Genomic DNA, 19,347 nt, shown 5'->3' on the forward strand with positions numbered 1-19,347 from the left:
GTATGATCCTGGGGAGTGTTGCCAAGCAATGGACCTTGGGGTGCAGTTCGTATTTCCTTGAAAGTTGAGTCACAAGTAGTCCTGATTGTAGAGAAGGCATTTAGTATGCTTGCCTTTTTTGGTCAGAGCTTTGAGTATAGGTGTTAGGAGGACATGTCATGGCTGTATAGGACATTGGTTAGACCACATTTGGAATATCATGTTCAATTCAGGTCTCCCTGCTATAGGGAGCATGTTCTGAAACTTGAAAGACTTCAGAAAAGATTTACCAGGACGGTGCCAAGGTTGGAGGGTTGGAGTTATTCGGAGTTGCTGAATATGCTGGTGCTTTATTTCCCTGGAATGTCAGAGGCTGAGGGGTGACTTTATAGAGGTTTATGAAATCCTGAGGGGCATTGTTAGGTTGAATAGCCAAGGTCTTTTTTCTCAGGGTAGGTGAGTCCAAAACAAGGCAGCATAGGTTTAAGGTGAGGAATAAAGATTTAAAAGGGGCCTAAGGGGCAACTTTTTCACAAAGAGCATGGTGCCTGTATAGAATGAGTTGCCAGAGAAAGTGATGGAGGCTGATACAATTACAGCATTCAAAAGGCATCTGGACGAGCACATGAATAGGAAAAGTTTAGAGATATATGGGCCAAATGCACGCAAACAGGGCCAGATTAATTTGGGATATCTGGTCGGCATGGGTGAGGTGGATCTATGTGTCTGTTTCTGTGTATTACATCTCTGTGACTCTATGTCCCCAAGGCTCAATTTTTTTTAGATATTGGAGTCTGCTTGTTATTAATTTAGGACGAAGACTCTCAAACAAGACCAAAAAGATCTCATTGGGTTAGTACAGACATCGATTTTGTTGTGCCAGCTCTCGTCAGATTCCTGATGCTGTATCCAAACATTAAAACTGTCAGCCACGATGAGACTACCGGTGTACTCCAGGTAACTGGCACTAGCTTTCGAAAGTTCAATCAGTGTATCCGAGGGAATGTGTCAATATATGCAGTTTAATTGTCGCACAGAAAAGTTTAATAACCATTGCTTTGGAAATTTCGTGAATGGTTTTCCAACTGGCGACATCGCAAAAGGTTTTGCAGGAAACAAATGTATGATTAAAATTGGACAGTTTTCATTACAAAACAGCTGTAACCCATTCCCATATGCTGCTTATTGGAAATGACAGACATGTGTGAAAATGACTCAAAACTGCCTTGACAATTGGATGCAGTTAAGTCAGCAATGAGAGTGTTTATAGAGAATGCAAGTCCACACAGACATGCTTTACATTGTGAACAGAAAATAATAAGAGCTTTCATTGCTCTATTGACTCTCTTATTGTTTCTACAGTTTGCATGTTCAGACAGATCCACAATAAATGTAAAGACATCTATCTTGCATGTCCGCCTGGGACTTCCTGCACAGCAAAGGGTGCAGTAATGTATAACTACTTCTCCCTACAATGTTTTTGAGCCTGTCCTTGGCTCTCCTCTATCTCTCAGATTTCTCACAGTTCCTTAGCGCACTGGACACCTTCATGCATTTCCGTTGGGAATTCCATTTTTATTTTCCTTCACTTTATATTTTCTGCCTCAGCTTTGCCACCTTTGCTGTATTTGAGGTTACATTTGAGGTGGAATTAGTAGTCCTCAAAAGAGAAAAGTGGGCTCAAAGTGGCAGCAGCCTATAATATGTTTAATTTTGTTCAATATTAGCCTCACTGTTGAGAAATTGCTGCCATCCATTACCCATGGAATAGGGCCTTTAGGAAATCATAATCTTACTAGGTGGAGTCACCAGAGTTTTGTGTAAAGGATATTGCAATTGATAATGTAATTGAAGTCATTTGATGCTGTAAAAACCAGGGTGGATGTAGGAAAAAAATCAAATGTAGTGTATTTGGGATTTCCAAAGGCAATTGATAAGGTGCCACATGAAAGGTCATACTGTTCCAGAGATCATCGATTCAAGTAATAATGGTTACTGCAACCTACAAATGAGGTCAAATGGCTACTACAAGCCATCTGGTGCACTATACACAAATGAAATTCTCCTCACATCCCCTTTTCCCTAACAAGTAATAAAAAAAAACACATGAACCATCATTTAGGGTTAGAATTGGGTCAGATTTTAAAATGGTCAAAGAAAATCTATCATTGAACAAAGCTACGAAATTGTCTGTACTATTTTCATCAATCTCTGCACATGAATTACACCCATTATCACCGAAGTGTTTAGGTCTTTTAACACATTTGTGTAAGTTATTGTTGACAGTTTGTCTGGCATCTTGGCTGATATCCCTTCCCTGGGAAATTTTTTCCCATGTTGAGAGCTTGATCAGAGCAAATTGTTCCGATGGTAATGTCACTGCTGGGGTTAGAGATTTTCAGAGCATGTTGTTATGGTTTTTTGATTCAAGATAAGCCCGCTTGGTTGTCTCATTCTCCATTAATGCTGCACATCCTTAGCAATGAGCTTGAGAAGGTGCTCACACATTGTTGAAAAATTACGCAAGAATTTGCTAAATAATTCATGAACCCAGTAAATTGTCACACTGTTTTCATGGTCAGTTTGTCACTGTATCTCTGATACAGGTCTCAGCGAATCAGAGCTCAGAAGAAGCCCTTTTCCTTTCACTGGACTTGAAACAGGCATCTTCAATTATACCTTTTCCTCCTTCCAGCCTCAGATTCATCTGGTGAGCAGTCTCTCGCAGTCATACTAGATTTTGTTTGAGGTCTGTGGGGTTTTCTGCTATTGTGTTTCCACATCCTTACTCTAGCAGATCATCCATGATAGCTTCTACTCTGTGAAGCTCACTGGCTATCTTTTGGATCAGTGGGAATTCCAAACAGTGTGCGCAATCATCTGCATCTCCTGAATGACATCCAGAACGTAGTTAGAAAGCTTCTGCTTTCATCCTGTTCACTGGAATTCCGTCTCTTCTGGCATTGTGGGTCAACCTATAGTAGGTGGACTGCAGCAGTTCAAGAAGGCAGCTCACTATCACCTTCTCAAGGGCAACAAGGGGCAGGCAATAAATGCAGGCCCAGCCAGTGATGCCCACATCCCTCAAATGAACTTTTTAAAAACTTGCCAATCAACTGGCCTTTCCGTTGCGGATTATAAAGAATTTTGCCTTGCGGAAAAAAGGTGTGCCAAAATTTCAAGAGTTGGCATAAAGATCTCTTAAGAGCTGCATGGAGGACAGCTCAACTATGGGAGCATAATGGGCCCACAACCTCACAGTGCCAAGCACCCAGGTTTGATTCCACCCTCAGGCCACTGTCTATGAGGAGTTTGTACATTCTCCCCATGTCTACATGTGCTTTTTCTGCGTGCTCCAGTTTCCTCCCATAGTCCAAAAATGTGCAGGTTAGGGTGGATTAGTCATAGGGATTGCTGGAATAGGGCAGGGGGTGGGACTGGGTGAGATGCTCTTTGGAGGGCCAGTATGGGCTCTGTCGGCCAAGTGGCCTGCTTCCACACTGCAGGGATTCTATGTGCACTATCAGTTTTCAAGTATTCCTAGCTACCATGCTACAAATCTCGTCTCCAGGAGTTGTCATGTTATTGAATGTTCCCTCACTTATCACCTTTAGATCTGAAAATTCCAACCTATTATATGTTGTAGAATAACTGATTAGAATTACTGACAGGCATCTCTGCAGCAGTCGTCTTTGTAATTTTGCTTTGTTTCTTTCTAGTTGAACATTCATACATACCTTGTAGTTAGAGTATATTTATATAAAATGCTGAAGGGGATTGACAAAGTAGACATAGAAAGAATGATTCGCCATGTGGGGCAATCCAGAATTACAGATCATGGTTTTAGGATAAGAAGGCACAGATTTAAAACAGAGGTGAGGAGAAATTACTTCTCTTAAATGGTCACGAATCTGTGGAACATAGTGTGGTGGTTGCTGGGACCTTGAGTAAATTTAAGGAGGAGATAGACAGATTTTTCATTAGAAGTGGGTTGAAGGGTTATGGAGAGCTGGCAGGAGAATGGAGTTGAGGCTGAGACAATTGTATTAAATGGTATGGCAGACTCTAAGGGCAGATTTGTCTATTCCTGCTCCTAGTTCATACGTTCTATGATGTCGTTTGCAAAATATACATCTGCACCCTGGCCTTGATCTTTTTATAATAAAAGCAAAGTACTGCGTATCTTGAAAAGCTGGTAAAAAATAGAAGGTGCTGGAGAAACTCAGCAGATCTGGCAGAGTCTGTGGAGAGAGAAACAGTTAACATTTTGAGTCCAATGTGACTCTTCTTCCGAACTGGATCTTTCTGTGGCCTTCCTGCAATTATTTCTTTCATCTTTTAATCTGGCATGCTATTCAGATTCAGTCTGAGATGGTGAAACCTCACTGCTCTCCTGTTGGTATGCCATAGCTGATGATTGACAATCCCAAAACATTGGTATGTGTTTTGTGAAGGTAAATTGCTTTTCCCTCAGAAAATGTGCTCCCCAAGCGTTTTTTTTCTTGGCCTTGACGCTTTGGTTTTGTTTGTCTAAATTCATTGTTTTTGGGCAGATGTGTCCATGCAGCCATAAGCAGGTCAATAATCCCTGTCTCCCCCAAGGTCTGACATTGAACACATACCATTCATAAATAGAATTCCTAAAGGATTTAATGTACATCCTCAGAGCAATCAAAGCCTTTTCTTGTATGGGTTCTCTGCTCCTCAGTGAGTACAACTCCAATACAAATTGTAGCATTGTTTCTCCAGCACTAATTACAATGTTGCTACTCTTATTCGTTCAGTTATTTTATTTAATTCTCTTGTTATTACATGATTTGCTACTAAGTGAAAAGAAATCCAGTTTTGTCTCACAACTCCTTTCATTTCCACATCATGTAGAATGTGTCTTTTTATATTTTTATGCCTTTTAAAACTGTGGGCTGAAATGAGTGAGGACTGTTTTAGAACCCAGGGCCATGATGTGGAGGTACCGGCGTTGGACTGGGGTGTACAAAGTCAGAAGTCACATGACACCAGATTACAGCCCAACAGGTTTATTTGAAAGTACAAGCGTTTGGAGCACTGCTTCTTCATCAGGTGAAGTCCTGACCCATGCAGATAGCTGAATGCTTTGAAAACAAGGAATTGTGAACACTGTTGGGCAGGTGTGGGTTCTATTAATGTGCAAACAAACTAGGGCCGAATTGTTGCTTCCAAGTGAAATAATTTGTTTGTGGGCTAGTGACCAATTATCAATGACAAACCAAGTGATTGGTTATCAGATAACTGAATAGCTTGGGCTGTGAAAGAGACAACGAAAGATCAGTATTCTGCAGTAAGCTGCTTTAAACCAGAAGCAAGCACGTTTTTCTTTGCTTCAACAGTTATATACAAGCTGTGACATGAATTGGATAAGTCAGAGACCTTCCATAAATGAGCCTGCCACCCTGTCCTTCTTGCAACTCATTAAAGCATTCAAGAAAAGTTTAAGGAAAAACCTTGGGTTTGAAAGATCCAACCTCTCGCAACTTATGAATAAAAGGTATGGAATATTTTGTGTGTGTCTGTGTGCGTGTGTGTGTGTGTGTGTGTGTCTGTGTGTGTATATCTGTGTATGTATCTGTGTGTGGGGAATTTATTACTGGTTTAGAGTTTTATTTTGCAGAGTTTACTTAAGTTAGTTTAATCCAATAATCTATAATAAATAGTGATTCTTGTTGAGTGCAGAGACCTAGCCCATGCTTTTAATCAACCTGGGTCTGAAAATTAGGTTGTTTGGGGACTTTGCCTACCCTTCAAAATAACATCCAACTTTTGTAAAGACTCCCGAGAATAATGGGGCTTGATGTCCAGTGTCCAGCAAGTCAGAACAACAGCAGAAGGGAATGGAAACTGTTCAGAAATTCTGATACACTCCAACAGTGCAGCCTGGAAAGACCGCATATTTTTATTTCCTGTTTGTTTGGACTGTGGACTAAAAAGGAAGATACTACTTCAAAACACTCAAGCAAAAGAGATGGCTGAAACTTTAAAGATCATGTTAACGGAGCACATTGTAATGTATTTTTCTGGAACTGTGAGAGCATCAGCAGATACCAGAGGTGATGGGTCGGAACTAAAAGGAAACTGCCTTAAACAATGTCCTGATTAGTTCCTGACAAAATGGGTATGGCTTGTGTTGTGTCAGTTCAGGAGAGAGCCATCCAACCTGTAAACAGAAAGCCTAAACTCTCTTTCTCTCTCTCTCTCTCTCTCTTTCTGTGTCTTTTCTGGAGGAGCAGAAGGTATCCTAGCTGTTTTCCACTCACCTTTTGTAAATTCCCCAAATGAAGGAAAAAAACGCGTTCAGAAACAGTGAAAGAATGAATTCTCATTCAGTAAGTGAGAGCCGCAACATGGAAACACACTTGTGTGAATGGCAAAGAATTAAAAGGAATAGAAAGGAAGCAACTCAACGAATCTTGAGGTCCAGCCTGGTGCTATTGGGCTGTGTTTACCTGATTTCTTTTGGGTTTTCACCTGAATATCCAATATCCATGTCTTGTCTGTCTTTGCGTTGGTCAGTTTGTGAAGGGTGCAGGGTGCTAAAGTGGAGTGGACTTTATGATGTAGAGTTGTAAATTACCAATTGATATTTCCCAATTGCCTTTGGATAAAGACAGTTTGTTGGTAATAAAGAGTTTATTTTGTTAAGTCCAGGAACACAGTAAGTGTTTTCTTTTAGCCTGAGTTCCTCAGTCAGGCAGATTGGGCAATTTGGATATTTTGACGTAATCTTATCAAATTTGTAATGAATCTGAGAATAGTGGGGCTCGATTTCCAATGCACCAGCCCAGTAACATCATAAAACCTTTTTTTCAAATTTCTTATCTACTCATTGGCGAGGGCATTGCTAGCTGGGCCAGCATTTATTGCCCAGTCCCAGTTGGCCTTGAGAAGGTGGTAGTGAGCTGTCTTCTTGGACCGCTGCAATCTGTTGGTGTGTGTAGACCCATAGATTCATAGGGAAACAGTGTATTTCCAAGTCAGGATGGTGTGTGGCCTCAAAGGGGACTTGCAGGTGGTGGGGTCCCCACGTATCTGCTGCCCTCCTGGAGGAAAGTGATTGTGGGTTCGGAAGGTACTGTCTAAGGATTTGTGTTGAATTTCTTACGTGCATCACGTGAACGACACATACTGCTGCAACTAAGTAGGAAGTGGGAGGAGTTGAAGCAGAAGAAGTTAAAGGTAAGGATGAGTTTGGTTCAGCAGATGAGGGTGTCGGTGGAGGGGGACTGGTCAGGCCTGTGGAAGAGGAAGAAGCAGAAGGCATTTTGATGCACTTTGGAAGATCCAATTCAAGAGCAAACTATACAGTAAATGGAAAAGTCCTGGGGAAAATTCATGACCAGAGAGATCTCGGTGTTCACGTCTATTGTTCCCTAAAGGAGGCAACGTAGGTCGATAGAGTGGTCAAGAAGGCAAACGGCATGCTTTCCCTCATCAGACCGGGCATTCAGTACAAGAGTTGGCAGGTCATGTTGCAGTTGTATAGGACTTTGGTTCGGCCACATTTAGAGTACTGCGTACAGTTCTGGTCGCCACATTACCAAAAGGACGTGGATGCTTTGGAGAGGGTGCAGAGGAGGTTCACCAGAATGTTGCCTGGTATGGAGGGTGCTAGCTATGAAGACATGTTGAGTAGATTAGGATTATTTACATTAGAAAGACAGAGATTGAGGAGGGACCTATTGAGGTCTACAAAATCAAGGTGGATAGCTAGAAGCTTTTTCCCACAGTAGGGGGCTCAATTACTAGGCGTCATGATTTCAAGGTGAGCAGGGAAAAGTTTATGGGAGATATGTGTGGAAAGTTCTTTACACAGAGGGTGGTGGGTGCCTGGAACACGTTGCCAGTGGAGGAGATAGAGGCGGGCACAATGGCGTCATTTAAGATGTATCTAGGCAGATACATGAATGGGCAGGGAGCAGGGGGATGCAGATCCTTGGAAAATAGGCGTGTGATAATGGAAACTGCAGATGCCGGAGAATCCAAGGTACTAAAGTGTGAAGCTGGATGAACACAGCAGGCCAAGCAGCATCTCAGGAGCACAAAAGCTGACGTTTCAGGTCTAGACCCTTCATCAGAGAGGGGGATGGGGTGAGCGTTCTGGAATAAATAGGGAGAGAGGGAGAGGCGGACGGAAGATGGAGAGAAAAGAAGATAGGTGGAGAGTAGAGTACAGGTGGGGAGGTAGGGAGGGGATAGGTCAGTCCAGGGAAGGCGGAGAGGTCAAGGAGGTGGGATAAGGTTAGTAGGTAGGAAATGGAGGTGCGGCTTGGGGCGGGAGGAAGGGATGGGTGAGAGGAAGAACAGGTTAGGGAGGCAGAGACAGGCTGGGCTGGTTCCATTCCCACCCTTGTCTGCTTTCCAGAGAGACCACTCTCTCCATGATTCCCTTGTTCACTCCACACTGCCCTCCAACCCCACCACACCCGGCACCTTCCCCTGCAACCGCAGAAAGTGCTACACTTGCCCCCACATCTCCTCCCTCACCCCTATCCCAGGCCCCAAGATGGCTTTCCATATTAAGCAGAGGTTCACCTGCACATCTGCCAATGTGGTATACTATATCCATTGTACCCGGTGTGGCTTCATCTACATTGGGGAAACCAAGCGGAGGCTTGGGGATCGCTTTGCAGAACACCTCCGCTCGGTTCGCAATAAACAACTGCACCTCCCAGTCGCAAACCATTTCAACTCCCCCTCCCATTCTTTAGATGACATGTCCATCATGGGCCTCCTGCACTGCCACAATGATGCCACCCAAAGGTTGCAGGAACAGCAACTCATATTCCGCCTGGGAACCCTTCAGCCTAATGGTATCAATGTGGACTTCACCAGCTTCAAAATCTCCCCTTCCCCCACCGCATCCCAAAACCAGCCCAGATCGTCCCCTCCCCCTACTGCGCCTCACAACCAGCCCAGCTCTTCCCCTCCACCCACTGCATCCCAAAACCAGCCCAGCCTGTCTCTGCCTCCCTAACCTGTTCTTCCTCTCACCCATCCCTTCCTCCCACCCCAAGCCGCACCTCCATTTCCTACCTACCACCTCATCCCACCTCCTTGACCTCTCCATCTTTCCTGGACTGACCTATCCCCTCCCTACCTCCCCACCTATACTCTCCTCTCCACCTATCTTTTTTTCTCTCCATCTTCGGTCCGCCTCCCTCTCTCTCCCTATTTATTCCAGAACCCTCACCCCATCCCCCTCTCTGATGAAGGGTCTAGACCCGAAACGTCAGCTTTTGTGCTCCTGAGATGCTGCTTGGCCTGCTGTGTTCATCCAGCTTCACACTTTGGTATCTTGGAAAATAGGCAACAGGTTTAGATAAAGGATCTGGATCAGCGCAGGCTTGGAGGACCGAAGGGCCTGTTCCTGTGCTGTAATTTTCTTTGTTCATCCACATGGGGGATACAAGTGTACAGGGATGTGCTCTGTACACGACAAATGACAACATCTTCTGGTTGCCAACCATTTTAACTTAACCCACTCCCTGATGACAATCCTGGGCCTCCTCCAGTGTCATAGTTAACACCACCCACATATTATGCCTTGGCAGCCTACAGCCCAAAGGCCTAAACATGGAATTCACCAGTTTTAAAATCTCCCCACCCCTGGCCTCATCCCATGTCCAAACCTCTCTCTCATACCCACCTCCTTAACCTGACACAGCCGGTCCATCTTCTCTCTCACCAATCTGTCCCCACCCTTCCCACTAACCAATCCCCATCTCTCCCTACCTGCAATCACCGATCACCATCCCACCTACCTTCACCAACGCCATCCCTCCTCTCTCTATGTTTGAGCTCCCTTCTCCCTCCTTATTTCTGAAGAAGGATCCCAACCCAAAACTTCGACTTTCCTGCTCCTCTGGTGCTGCCTGGCCTGCTGTGTTCCTCCAGTTCCACACTGTGTTATCACTGACTCCAGCATCTGCAGTACTTGCTATCTCTGGACTCATTAGTGCTGTTTTCTCTGGAGTGGCGAAGGCTGAAGGGAGACCTTATGGAAGTCTATAACATTATGAAAGGCACATATATGGTTGACAGTCAGAATCATTTTCCCAGAGTTGAAATGTCTAATACCAGGAGGCATGCATTTCCGGTGAGAGGGGGTAAGTTCAAAGGAGAGGTGAGGGGCAAGTGTTTTTACACAGAGAGTGCTAGGAGTCTGGAACGTGCCGTCAAGGGGAGTAGTGGAGGCAGTCATGACAGGGGCTTTTAGATAGCCACATGAATAAGCAAGGAATGGAGGGATATGGATCATGGGCAGGCAGAAGGGATTAGTTTAACTTGGTGTCATGTTTGACACAACATTGTGGGCTGAATGGCCTGTTCCTGTGCTGTACTTGTCTATGTGCTATGTACAATTGTCCTGTATGAAACCCACACTGCACTTGACAAAACTGTCGATGAACGTTACGATCAGCACAGGTCACAGAAAGGGTTCAGATAAGATTTACAAGGATGTTACCGGGGTTGGAGGGTTTGAGCTAAAGGGAAAGGCTGAATAGGCTGGGGCTATTTTCCCCCAGTGTGTTGGAGGCTGAGGGGTGACCATATAGAGGTTTATAAAATCATGAGGGGCTTGGATAGGGTGCACAGTCAAGGTTTTGTTTTTCCCCCAGAGTGGAGAGTCCAAAATGAGAGGACACAGGTTTAAGGGGCAGGATTTAAAAGGGACCTGAAGGGCAATGTTTTCACACAGAGGGTGACGCATATACGCAATAAGTTGCCAGATACACTTACAACATTTAAAAGGCATCTGGATGTGTATGTGACTAGGAAGGGTTTAGAGGGATATGGGCCAAATGCTGGCAAATAGGACTAGAATGATTTAGGATATCTGGTCAGCATGGACGAGTTGAACTGAAGGGTCTGTTTCTGTGCTGTATAAATCTATGGCATACTACCCCATGCTCCCCGGAACAGAGTTTTCTCCTCTCCCGCTTGTACATACTGTGCTTGAAAAGGACTTGCATTTATGTGGCACCTTTCACAAAGCTCAGAAAATTGCATCAGAGATAATGGGAACTGCAGATGCTGGAGAATCCAAGATAATAAAATGTGAGGCTGGATGAACACAGCAGGCCAAGCAGCATCTCAGGAGCACAAAGCTGACGTTTCGGGCCTAGACCCTTCATCAGAGAGGGGGATGGGGTGAGGGTTCTGGAATAAATAGGGAGAGAGGGGGAGGCGGACCGAAGATGGAGAGAAAAGAAGATAGGTGGAGAGAGTTTAGGTGGGGAGGTAGGGAGGGGATAGGTCAGTCCAGGGAAGACAGACAGGTCAAGGAGGTGGGATGAGGTTAGTAGGTAGATGGGGGTGCGGCTTGGGGTGGGAGGAAGGGATGGGTGAGAGGAAGAACAGGTTAGGGAGGCAGAGACAGGTTGGACTGGTTTTGGGATGCAGTGGGTGGAGGGGAAGAGCTGGGCTGGTTGTGTGGTGCAGTGGAGGGAGGGGACGAACTGGGCTGGTTTAGGGATGCGGTGGGGGAAGGGGAGATTTTGAAGCTGGTGAAGTCCACATTGATACCATTAGGCTGCAGGGTTCCCAAGCGGAATATGAGTTGCTGTTCCTGCAACCTTCGGGTGGCATCATTGTGGCAGTGCAGGAGGCCCATGATGGACATGTCATCTGAAGAATGGGAGGGGGAGTTGAAATGGTTGGCGACTGGGAGGTGCAGTTGTTTGTTGCGAACTGAGCGGAGGTGTTCTGCAAAGCGGTCCCCAAGCCTCCGCTTGGTTTCCCCAATGTAGATGAAGCCACACCGGGTACAGTGGATGCAGTATACCACATTGGCAGATGTGCAGGTGAACCTCTGCTTAATGTGGAATGTCATCTTGGGGCCTGGGATAGGGGTGAGGGAGGAGGTGTGGGGGCAAGTGTAGCATTTCCTGCGGTTGCAGGGGAAGGTGCCGGGTGTGGTGGGGTTGGAGGGCAGTGTGGAGCGAACGAGGGAGTCACGGAGAGAGTGGTCTCTCCGGAAAGCAGACAGGGGTGGTGATGGAAAAATGTCTTGGGTGGTGGGGTCGGATTGTAAATGGCGGAAGTGTCGGAGGAACCCTGCAGCCTAATGGTATTAATGTGGACTTCACCAGCTTCAAAATCTCCCCTTCCCCACCGCATCCCTAAACCAGCCCAGGTTGTCCCCTCCCCCCACTGCACCACACAACCAGCCCAGCTCTTCCCCTCCACCCACTGCATCCCAAAACCAGTCCAACCTGTCTCTGCATCCCTAATCTGTTCTTCCTCTCACCCACCCCTTCCTCCCACCTCAAGCCACACCTCCATCTCCTACCTACTAACCTCATCCCACCTCCTTGACCTGTCCGTCTTCCCTGGACTGACCTATCCCCTCCCTACCTCTACTCTCCTCTCCACCTATCTTCTCCCCTATCCATCTTCGGTCCACCTCCCCCTCTCTCCCTATTTATTCCAGTTCCCTCTCCCCATCCCCCTCTCTGATGAAGGGTCTAGGCCCGAAACGTTAGCTTTTGTCCTCCTGCGATGCTGCTTGGCCTGCTGTGCTCATCCAGCCTCACATTTTATTATCTCAGAAAATTGCATACTACTTAAGCTAATGAACAACAGCCACTGTTGTAGTGCAGGTAATGTATCAACCAACTTGTGCACACGAAGCTCCCACAGACAGTTATGTGATAATGACCGGATAATCCAATGATTGACGAGTAGGTATTGGACAGGATACTGGATTGATGTGTTCTATGAAGTAATGCCACGAATCAACGTGTGAGGGCAGATGGGGCTTCTGCATGATGTCTCTTCTGAAGAACAGCACCTCCACTGGTACCAAGCTTCCCTTATCCCACACTGAAGAGTCAGCCTGGATTGTGAGTTCAACTCTCTCCAGCAGGAATCAAACCAACCTCAAACAGGCAAATAAACACACCTCATTAAGAAAAAAGAAACCGCTGCACCTAAATGCCCATTTAAGGTGCCCCTTTGCAGGTGGCAAAGCTGTTATTTGTTGCTTTTATGAAAGCAGTATTGCGTTTTAATGGGACTCCAAATCGTCTGGACACCCTGAATATTGAAGTTGCTACGAAATGAAAAAAGGATTCCACAACAAAACATTTTATTGCGCACCCATCTTCTGTGATCATGTATATAATCAATAGTACACCTTGCCCATCTTCTGTGATCATGTATATAATCAATAGTACACCTTGCACAACATTATACTAACACAGTGTGAAATATTTTTGATGCATAATTAGAAGGCAAGAACTGCAAGGACACCCTGCCTGGACAATGATTTGTTAGATATAAGCAAACATTTCCCCCTTGCTCATTGTGTGTGGTCTGCTTATTTCGAAACGTGGCCCCTTTGAGATATTTTGAGCAGCCTACCTGTTACCTTCATGACTGCTGAGTCACTTCAGTCTCAGGTCGTGAGAAGAGTCAGGGGCTAGAATTTGCACTTACTCAATGGCCCAACCTGCCTCACAGTTAACAAAGTGCAGTCACTTGTGAAACATGGGAAGCAAGCAGTCAATGTACGCACAGCAAGATCCCACATCGAGCAGTGAGAGAAATGACTGCGCCATCTGTTTCGGTGACAATGGTTAAAGGGGGCATCCTGTTGGCCAGTTCACCTCTTTGAAATTACACCCTGAGATCTTTTACATTTGGCATGGGGGCAGATGGGGTTTCGGCTTGGAAGCTCACTCTGAAAGCGGGGACTTCTGACAGTGCAGCTTTCCTGCTGTAACTCCAATGCTGGGAACCCTTTGCCCTGTATGACCAACATTTTGACACAGCTTTGTAATTCCTACCTATATATGCATATATAATACATACATACATAAGCACATAAATATGTATATATAGAACACTGTAAATAACCCCGTGATCTCTGAGGTAAAGTTAAAGGTCCCTAGTGACAGTGTACTTTGTCAATATTTTAGTCTTGTAATCTTGGAATGTTCTTCAGTGCAGAGAGAGGACAGCACCATCACCTACACCAGCTAAGCTTAAGGTCACAGCTGCATTCACATCATATGGCTAAACCAAGTGTAACAGTTACAATAATGGCCAGGCAATCCTGAGACCACATGTGGTAAATCCATTGCATTACGGGCAACGTTCATTTTATTAAAATCCATAGGCTGGGTGCCAAGAAATAACATTGCCGAGGCAAGCTGCTGGCTTGGGGAGATGGTACCATTTTAGTCATGTCACTGGGACAGTAATCCAGAGGCCCAGGCTCTGGAAACACGGGTTCAAATCCCATTATGGCAGCTGCTTAGATACAAATTTAATTCATTTATAAATTGGAATTTAAAGCTAGTGTCAATAATGGTTTGTCATTGAAAAAAAAACACCCATCTGGTTCATTAAGGCCCTTTTGGAAAGGAAATCTGCCATCCTTACCCCATCTGGGCCACATGTGACTGCAACTATTCATTAACATCAATCATTTCCACTTTCCCGGGGGCAATTAGACATCGGAACCAAATAGTGATGGGCCTCATTGTCACTGAAGAATATAAAGAGGAGACCATTCAATCCTTCAAGCTTGTTCTGTCAGTTAGATTATGTAATCAGTTAGATCTGTACCTCAGCTCCGTTTGACTGCCTTGGTTCCATAGAAATAAACTTCCCAAATTAAAATCTACTCGAGCTTCCATCCTGACCTGATTGGATTCCCTAAATGCCTCAATTTCACACAATGTGGCTGACTTTCAGACTGCAGTTTTTCCAGGATAGCCAAGAATCAGGAATAACTATGGATCCTAGTGTTACCTACGCTTCAAAAACATACGTAAAAGAATAATTTATATGTTACCTTTCAAAACTCAACTGGACAGCGTATATTATAGCTCTGTATAGCCGGTAATAAGGTAACTGGGATATATTAAAGGCTGACTGTAAATTATTGAAGGTTCACATGCTGTCTGAGCTCTGAGGCTGGCTTAAAGTTTTGCAATTCATTTACAGGAATCTTTATTTGGCATTTTCAACCCTTACAACCACCCAGTTACAAATCTAGTTTCGGATCACTGCTTGTGTGTCACTGTTACTGATATAATATGATTCAAAGGCATTTAGAATTCCATGAGCATAAAATATAATGTGATGTTGACCCCAATTCCAGACATTAATCTATTTTTGTTTGGTTGAGAAAATTAGCTCCCATTTTGTACGGTTCACTAGCCTAACAGCGGTTCATCAGTGATAGCTCATGTACAAATTCCTTTCTTGCTCAGTTGCCGACTGCATGCAAAACGCACTGAATCAACGGGCCCTGACATCCTGGCCGTAGGGTAATCTAGTCATACGTCATGGCTGATGAAACGTCTGTAACACTGTGAGTCAATATCACACAGGGCTGCTACAAAACCAGAGAGAGACCTGTGAATAGGACCTGCACCGAAGCCTATCAAACAGAGCTCAATTAGAATGTGAGAGGACACTGTCGTGCCTGACATGCAACTGCTGGTTTGACTCTGGTCCTCCAGTGAATAGAAGATGTGACAATACACACAATTACAATTCCTGTTTATATTACAAAATGTTTTGTTCTTTAGTTTGGTATGGACAGCAGTCAGGAGCCTACACCATATGTTCACAGCCAGCGGACTGCACATAGTGCTATTTTGAAATTCAGCCCTCCTTCTGCTCAGCTCTTCAGTCTGCCTTCAATTACATTCCAACACTTAGACCACCAGGAAAGCCCAATCACTCTTTATTCTTCCGTACTGTCAAAGATATTGGAATCGTGTTAGTATACAGCAGAAATCAGCATGCTCACACTTGCATCAAGCACACGTATTTCCAAAAGAAGGAAATGCATTATCATTATCTGCACATTACCACTCCACGATCCTTTCATGTGTTACACGCAGTTGTTTTCCAATCTTGTGGTAATAGCCTTAGATTATCCCTCTCTGAGGTTTTAAATGTTGTTTTCTGAAATGTATGTCATTGCTTGCAACTCAATCATAATGGTGTAGCTGGTCTTGTAAAATAGCTGGCACCCAACTATGCCTGGCATTTTAGTACAGTGCCAGGGCTTCCTGTACTTCCAACTGTTTAGAACAATGAGGCTATGATCGTGTTGAAAAAGTCTGAGGGGGGTTTGACAGGGTCAATACTAAGAGTGCAGCGACTGTAATGAGGTCAGCCAGGTGGACCTCACAGAATATGAGCTTCCTGATTGGGGCTGTTAATCTGGCCCAATTAGGGAGTCCTGGCTGACAGATATAAACAGGATAGTCAGAGGTTCTGATGGTATCAGAGATAATGGGAACTGCAGATGCTGGAGAATTCCAAGATAATAAAATGTGAGGCTGGATGAACACAGCAGGCCAAGCAGCATCTCAGGAGCACAAAAGCTACTCCTGAGATGCTGCTTGGCCTGCTGTGTTCATCCAGCCTCACATTTTATTATCTTAGTCAGAGGTTCTGTTCACTCTAGGAGCCAGCTCTGAGCTAGCTGGGTCAATGTAATGTGATATGCCCCGTGTAAATAGAGGGTGACAGGATAGCAGCCCCTGTGGAGTTACTTCAGTGGCCACAAGAGTGGGACTCATGATGTAACCATGCAAAAGCGCCCACTAGCTGAAGCCCAACTGGACTTCAAACAAGCACTACAACTGGCTTTATCATTGGAAGATGATGCCAATGGAGAAAATGAGCTGCAGGGCATTCCAATGGAAGCAGACACCCTTGCCAGTCTGATTGAGCTTGGGGAACGCCACTTAAGTGAAGTCAACTGCATAGCCTCACTCAAGACGCATTCTTGAATAGCGAGACTCTAGGTCAAAACCCCAAAACAAAGTCAAGCCTTGAGGGTCTGGGCCAGCAAGATTTGTAATTGCTGCCAGTGTGCAGATTCAATACAACAAAGGAATTTCGTTAGGCCTGAACTGAGTCAGAGAAGTTAGGCTGATATCCTGAAGAGTGCACAGCTTGGAAAGTCCACTTACATCTGGTTTGGAACAGTCAAATTGCTCAGCAACATCCAAATCAGAACCAATCAAAATAACCATCTGGTTAAATGGTCATCCAATTCTAATGGAAATCAATACTTGCACAGCTCTATCAGTGATTGTGGAACCAGTCTTTAACAAAATTCACTCTGAACTCCAACCCTTAAGTTTACCTAAGACCTCGGCAGGCTGAGAACCTACACTAGGGGCCCTTTACAGATTAAGGGTACAACTTCAGTTCTCATCTCTAAGTGACAAACAGTTGGTTCAGTAAGCACCGATTATAGTAAAAGGTTTGGGTCAAGCTTGATGGAGCGGAATTGGTTGAGCAAGATTAAAATTGATTGGCTCAACATTTTTTGATTAGTAAATGGCTACTTGAGTGAAGCCAAATTAAATACCCAAATGTTTTTCAGGAAGGTCTAAGGACTACCAGGGGTGGCCCAGCTCCTAGAGCTTAGGTCCTTCCTTGTGTTTGTGAATTATTACGGAAAATTCACGTTAGACATCCACCATCCTGGCACTCTTCCATATGCCATTGAAAAAGGGTCAGCCTTGGAAATGATCTCATAGCAAAGATGTAGCCTTTAGGGAAGTGAAGAAGCAGCTCTCGCTGTTCATGGTGTTGGCACACTATGATCCCAAGCGAGATGTGGTGCTGACACACAATGTCTCCCTGTACGGTATCAGGGTAGTGCTGGCTCACTGGTGGCCCAATGGAGAGGAACACCTGATAGCGTATGCTTCCTAGACTTTGGCTGTTGCTCAAAGGAGATCTCCTCAGGTAGAGAAGGAAGGTTTGGTGGTCATCTTTGGTGTGACAAAGTTCCATCAATACATTTACAGATGTAAATTTGTAATAGTAACAGATTACAAACCCCTGGTAGGCCTACTAAAAGAGATAGGACCATACCGCCCATAGCTTCAGGTCAAATTCAGTGGTGGGCTCTCATTCCGAGCGCATACAATTACAAGTTGGAGCACCATCTGGGAGAACAAGTGGCAAATATGGATGCCTTGAGTCACCTCCCATTGGCAGATACACCAATAATGGTTTCACCACTAGGCAACACCATCTGTTTTTAAACTTTCTGGATACCCTTCTGGTCATCGCTGAAAAGATTAGAGCGTGGACATACAAAGATCGGGTCCTGGTAAACCAAAGCAGCTGGTGGTGATGGTGGAGAACCATAGGACCATCACAACCTGAACTGAAACTTTTTTAGTCCCAGCGAGGCCAGATTACACCAAAGGATGGGCATATTATTTTTGTGGGGAGCAAGAGCGACTGTCCCGAGCAAGGGTCACCACCCGATACCAGCTGAACTTCACGAGGGTCATTTAGGAGTTTCCAAAATGTTGGCAAGAAGTTATGTCTGGTAGCCAGGATAGGATGCCAACATTGTCATGTTGGTGGGGCAATGCCAGGAGTGCCAAGGACAAAAATTACCACCAGCAGCTCCCCCACATTCAGGGGAAAGGCCGGGTAAACCCTGTACTCGGTTACATGCCACCAAAGCTGGTCCATTCATAGGCTCAAATTTTTAGCCATTGTGGATCTCATTCAATGTAGGTGAATGTGCATTGTATTCATTCATCAAACACAGGGACCAATTCAAAAGTTGCGAGCATCTTTTGCAATTCATGGACCATGGAGGAGTCAGTCATAGACACAGGGCCATCAGTGAGCAGGGAATTTGAGTATTTCCTAAAGTTGAGTGACATTCGGCATGTAAAGACAGCACTTTACCATCCATCGTCCATTGGTCTGGTGGAAAGAGCAATCCAAGCTTTGAAGGCAGGCTTAAAGTAACAGCCTACAGCTTCACTCGATACCAAACTGTGCAAGCACCTAGTTGATTACAGGACCACTCCTCACTCAACTGCAGGGATAGCTCCAGCAGAGTTGCTAATAGGGAGAAAACTCTGGACTAGGTTAAACCTGTACTCCCCAGACCTGGACGTGGGGGTAAAAAAAGCATGAGGAATGCCAGCACTCTCTAAGCGGGAGAGACAGTTTACTTCAGGAGATGAAGTTTGGTGCTGAAATGGCGGAAATGGCCCTGAATTGGTAAGAAGTACAGTCGACACTAGGTCAGGTTCCTGTGATATATAAAATTCGGGTTGGACAGCGGTCATGATCAAGCACGTGGACGACATGAAAGCTGCAACCTCTAAAATGAGGCAGGAGCAAAACATACCCAGCCCCTCAGATCATCCAGCAAAGCTGTCAGAACGCAGAGGTTCTCTCCCTCTGCCTTGTGTCTAAGAAACCTCTGCAGCCGAGCTGGGCACATCTGATGGTGCAGCCTCGATGCCTTTACTACCTGCAGATGAAAGTTGGTCCAGGCGTGTGTGTGTGTGTGGAGGAGGGGGGGGGGGGGGG

At 45.1% G+C, this 19,347-nt stretch overlaps 1 protein-coding gene across 4 annotated transcripts in view; it reads right to left on the reverse strand.

The window, feature by feature from the left end:
- Positions 1 to 13,085: 13,085 nt before the first annotated feature.
- Positions 13,086 to 19,347, reverse strand: part of bcat1 (branched chain amino-acid transaminase 1, cytosolic) — a 119,255-nt gene continuing 112,993 nt past the window's right edge. For all 4 annotated transcript variants that reach the window (XM_048554586.2, XM_059654703.1, XM_048554587.2 and 1 more), the window contains one exon: positions 13,086 to 15,728. In XM_048554586.2, coding sequence (XP_048410543.1) covers positions 15,687 to 15,728 — 42 coding nt within the window. In that variant the 3' untranslated portion in view covers positions 13,086 to 15,686. The remainder of the gene's footprint in view (positions 15,729 to 19,347) is intronic.

The sequence above is a fragment of the Stegostoma tigrinum genome, chromosome 25 (genome assembly GCF_030684315.1).
Source record: "Stegostoma tigrinum isolate sSteTig4 chromosome 25, sSteTig4.hap1, whole genome shotgun sequence".
Lineage (NCBI taxonomy): Eukaryota > Metazoa > Chordata > Chondrichthyes > Orectolobiformes > Stegostomatidae > Stegostoma > Stegostoma tigrinum.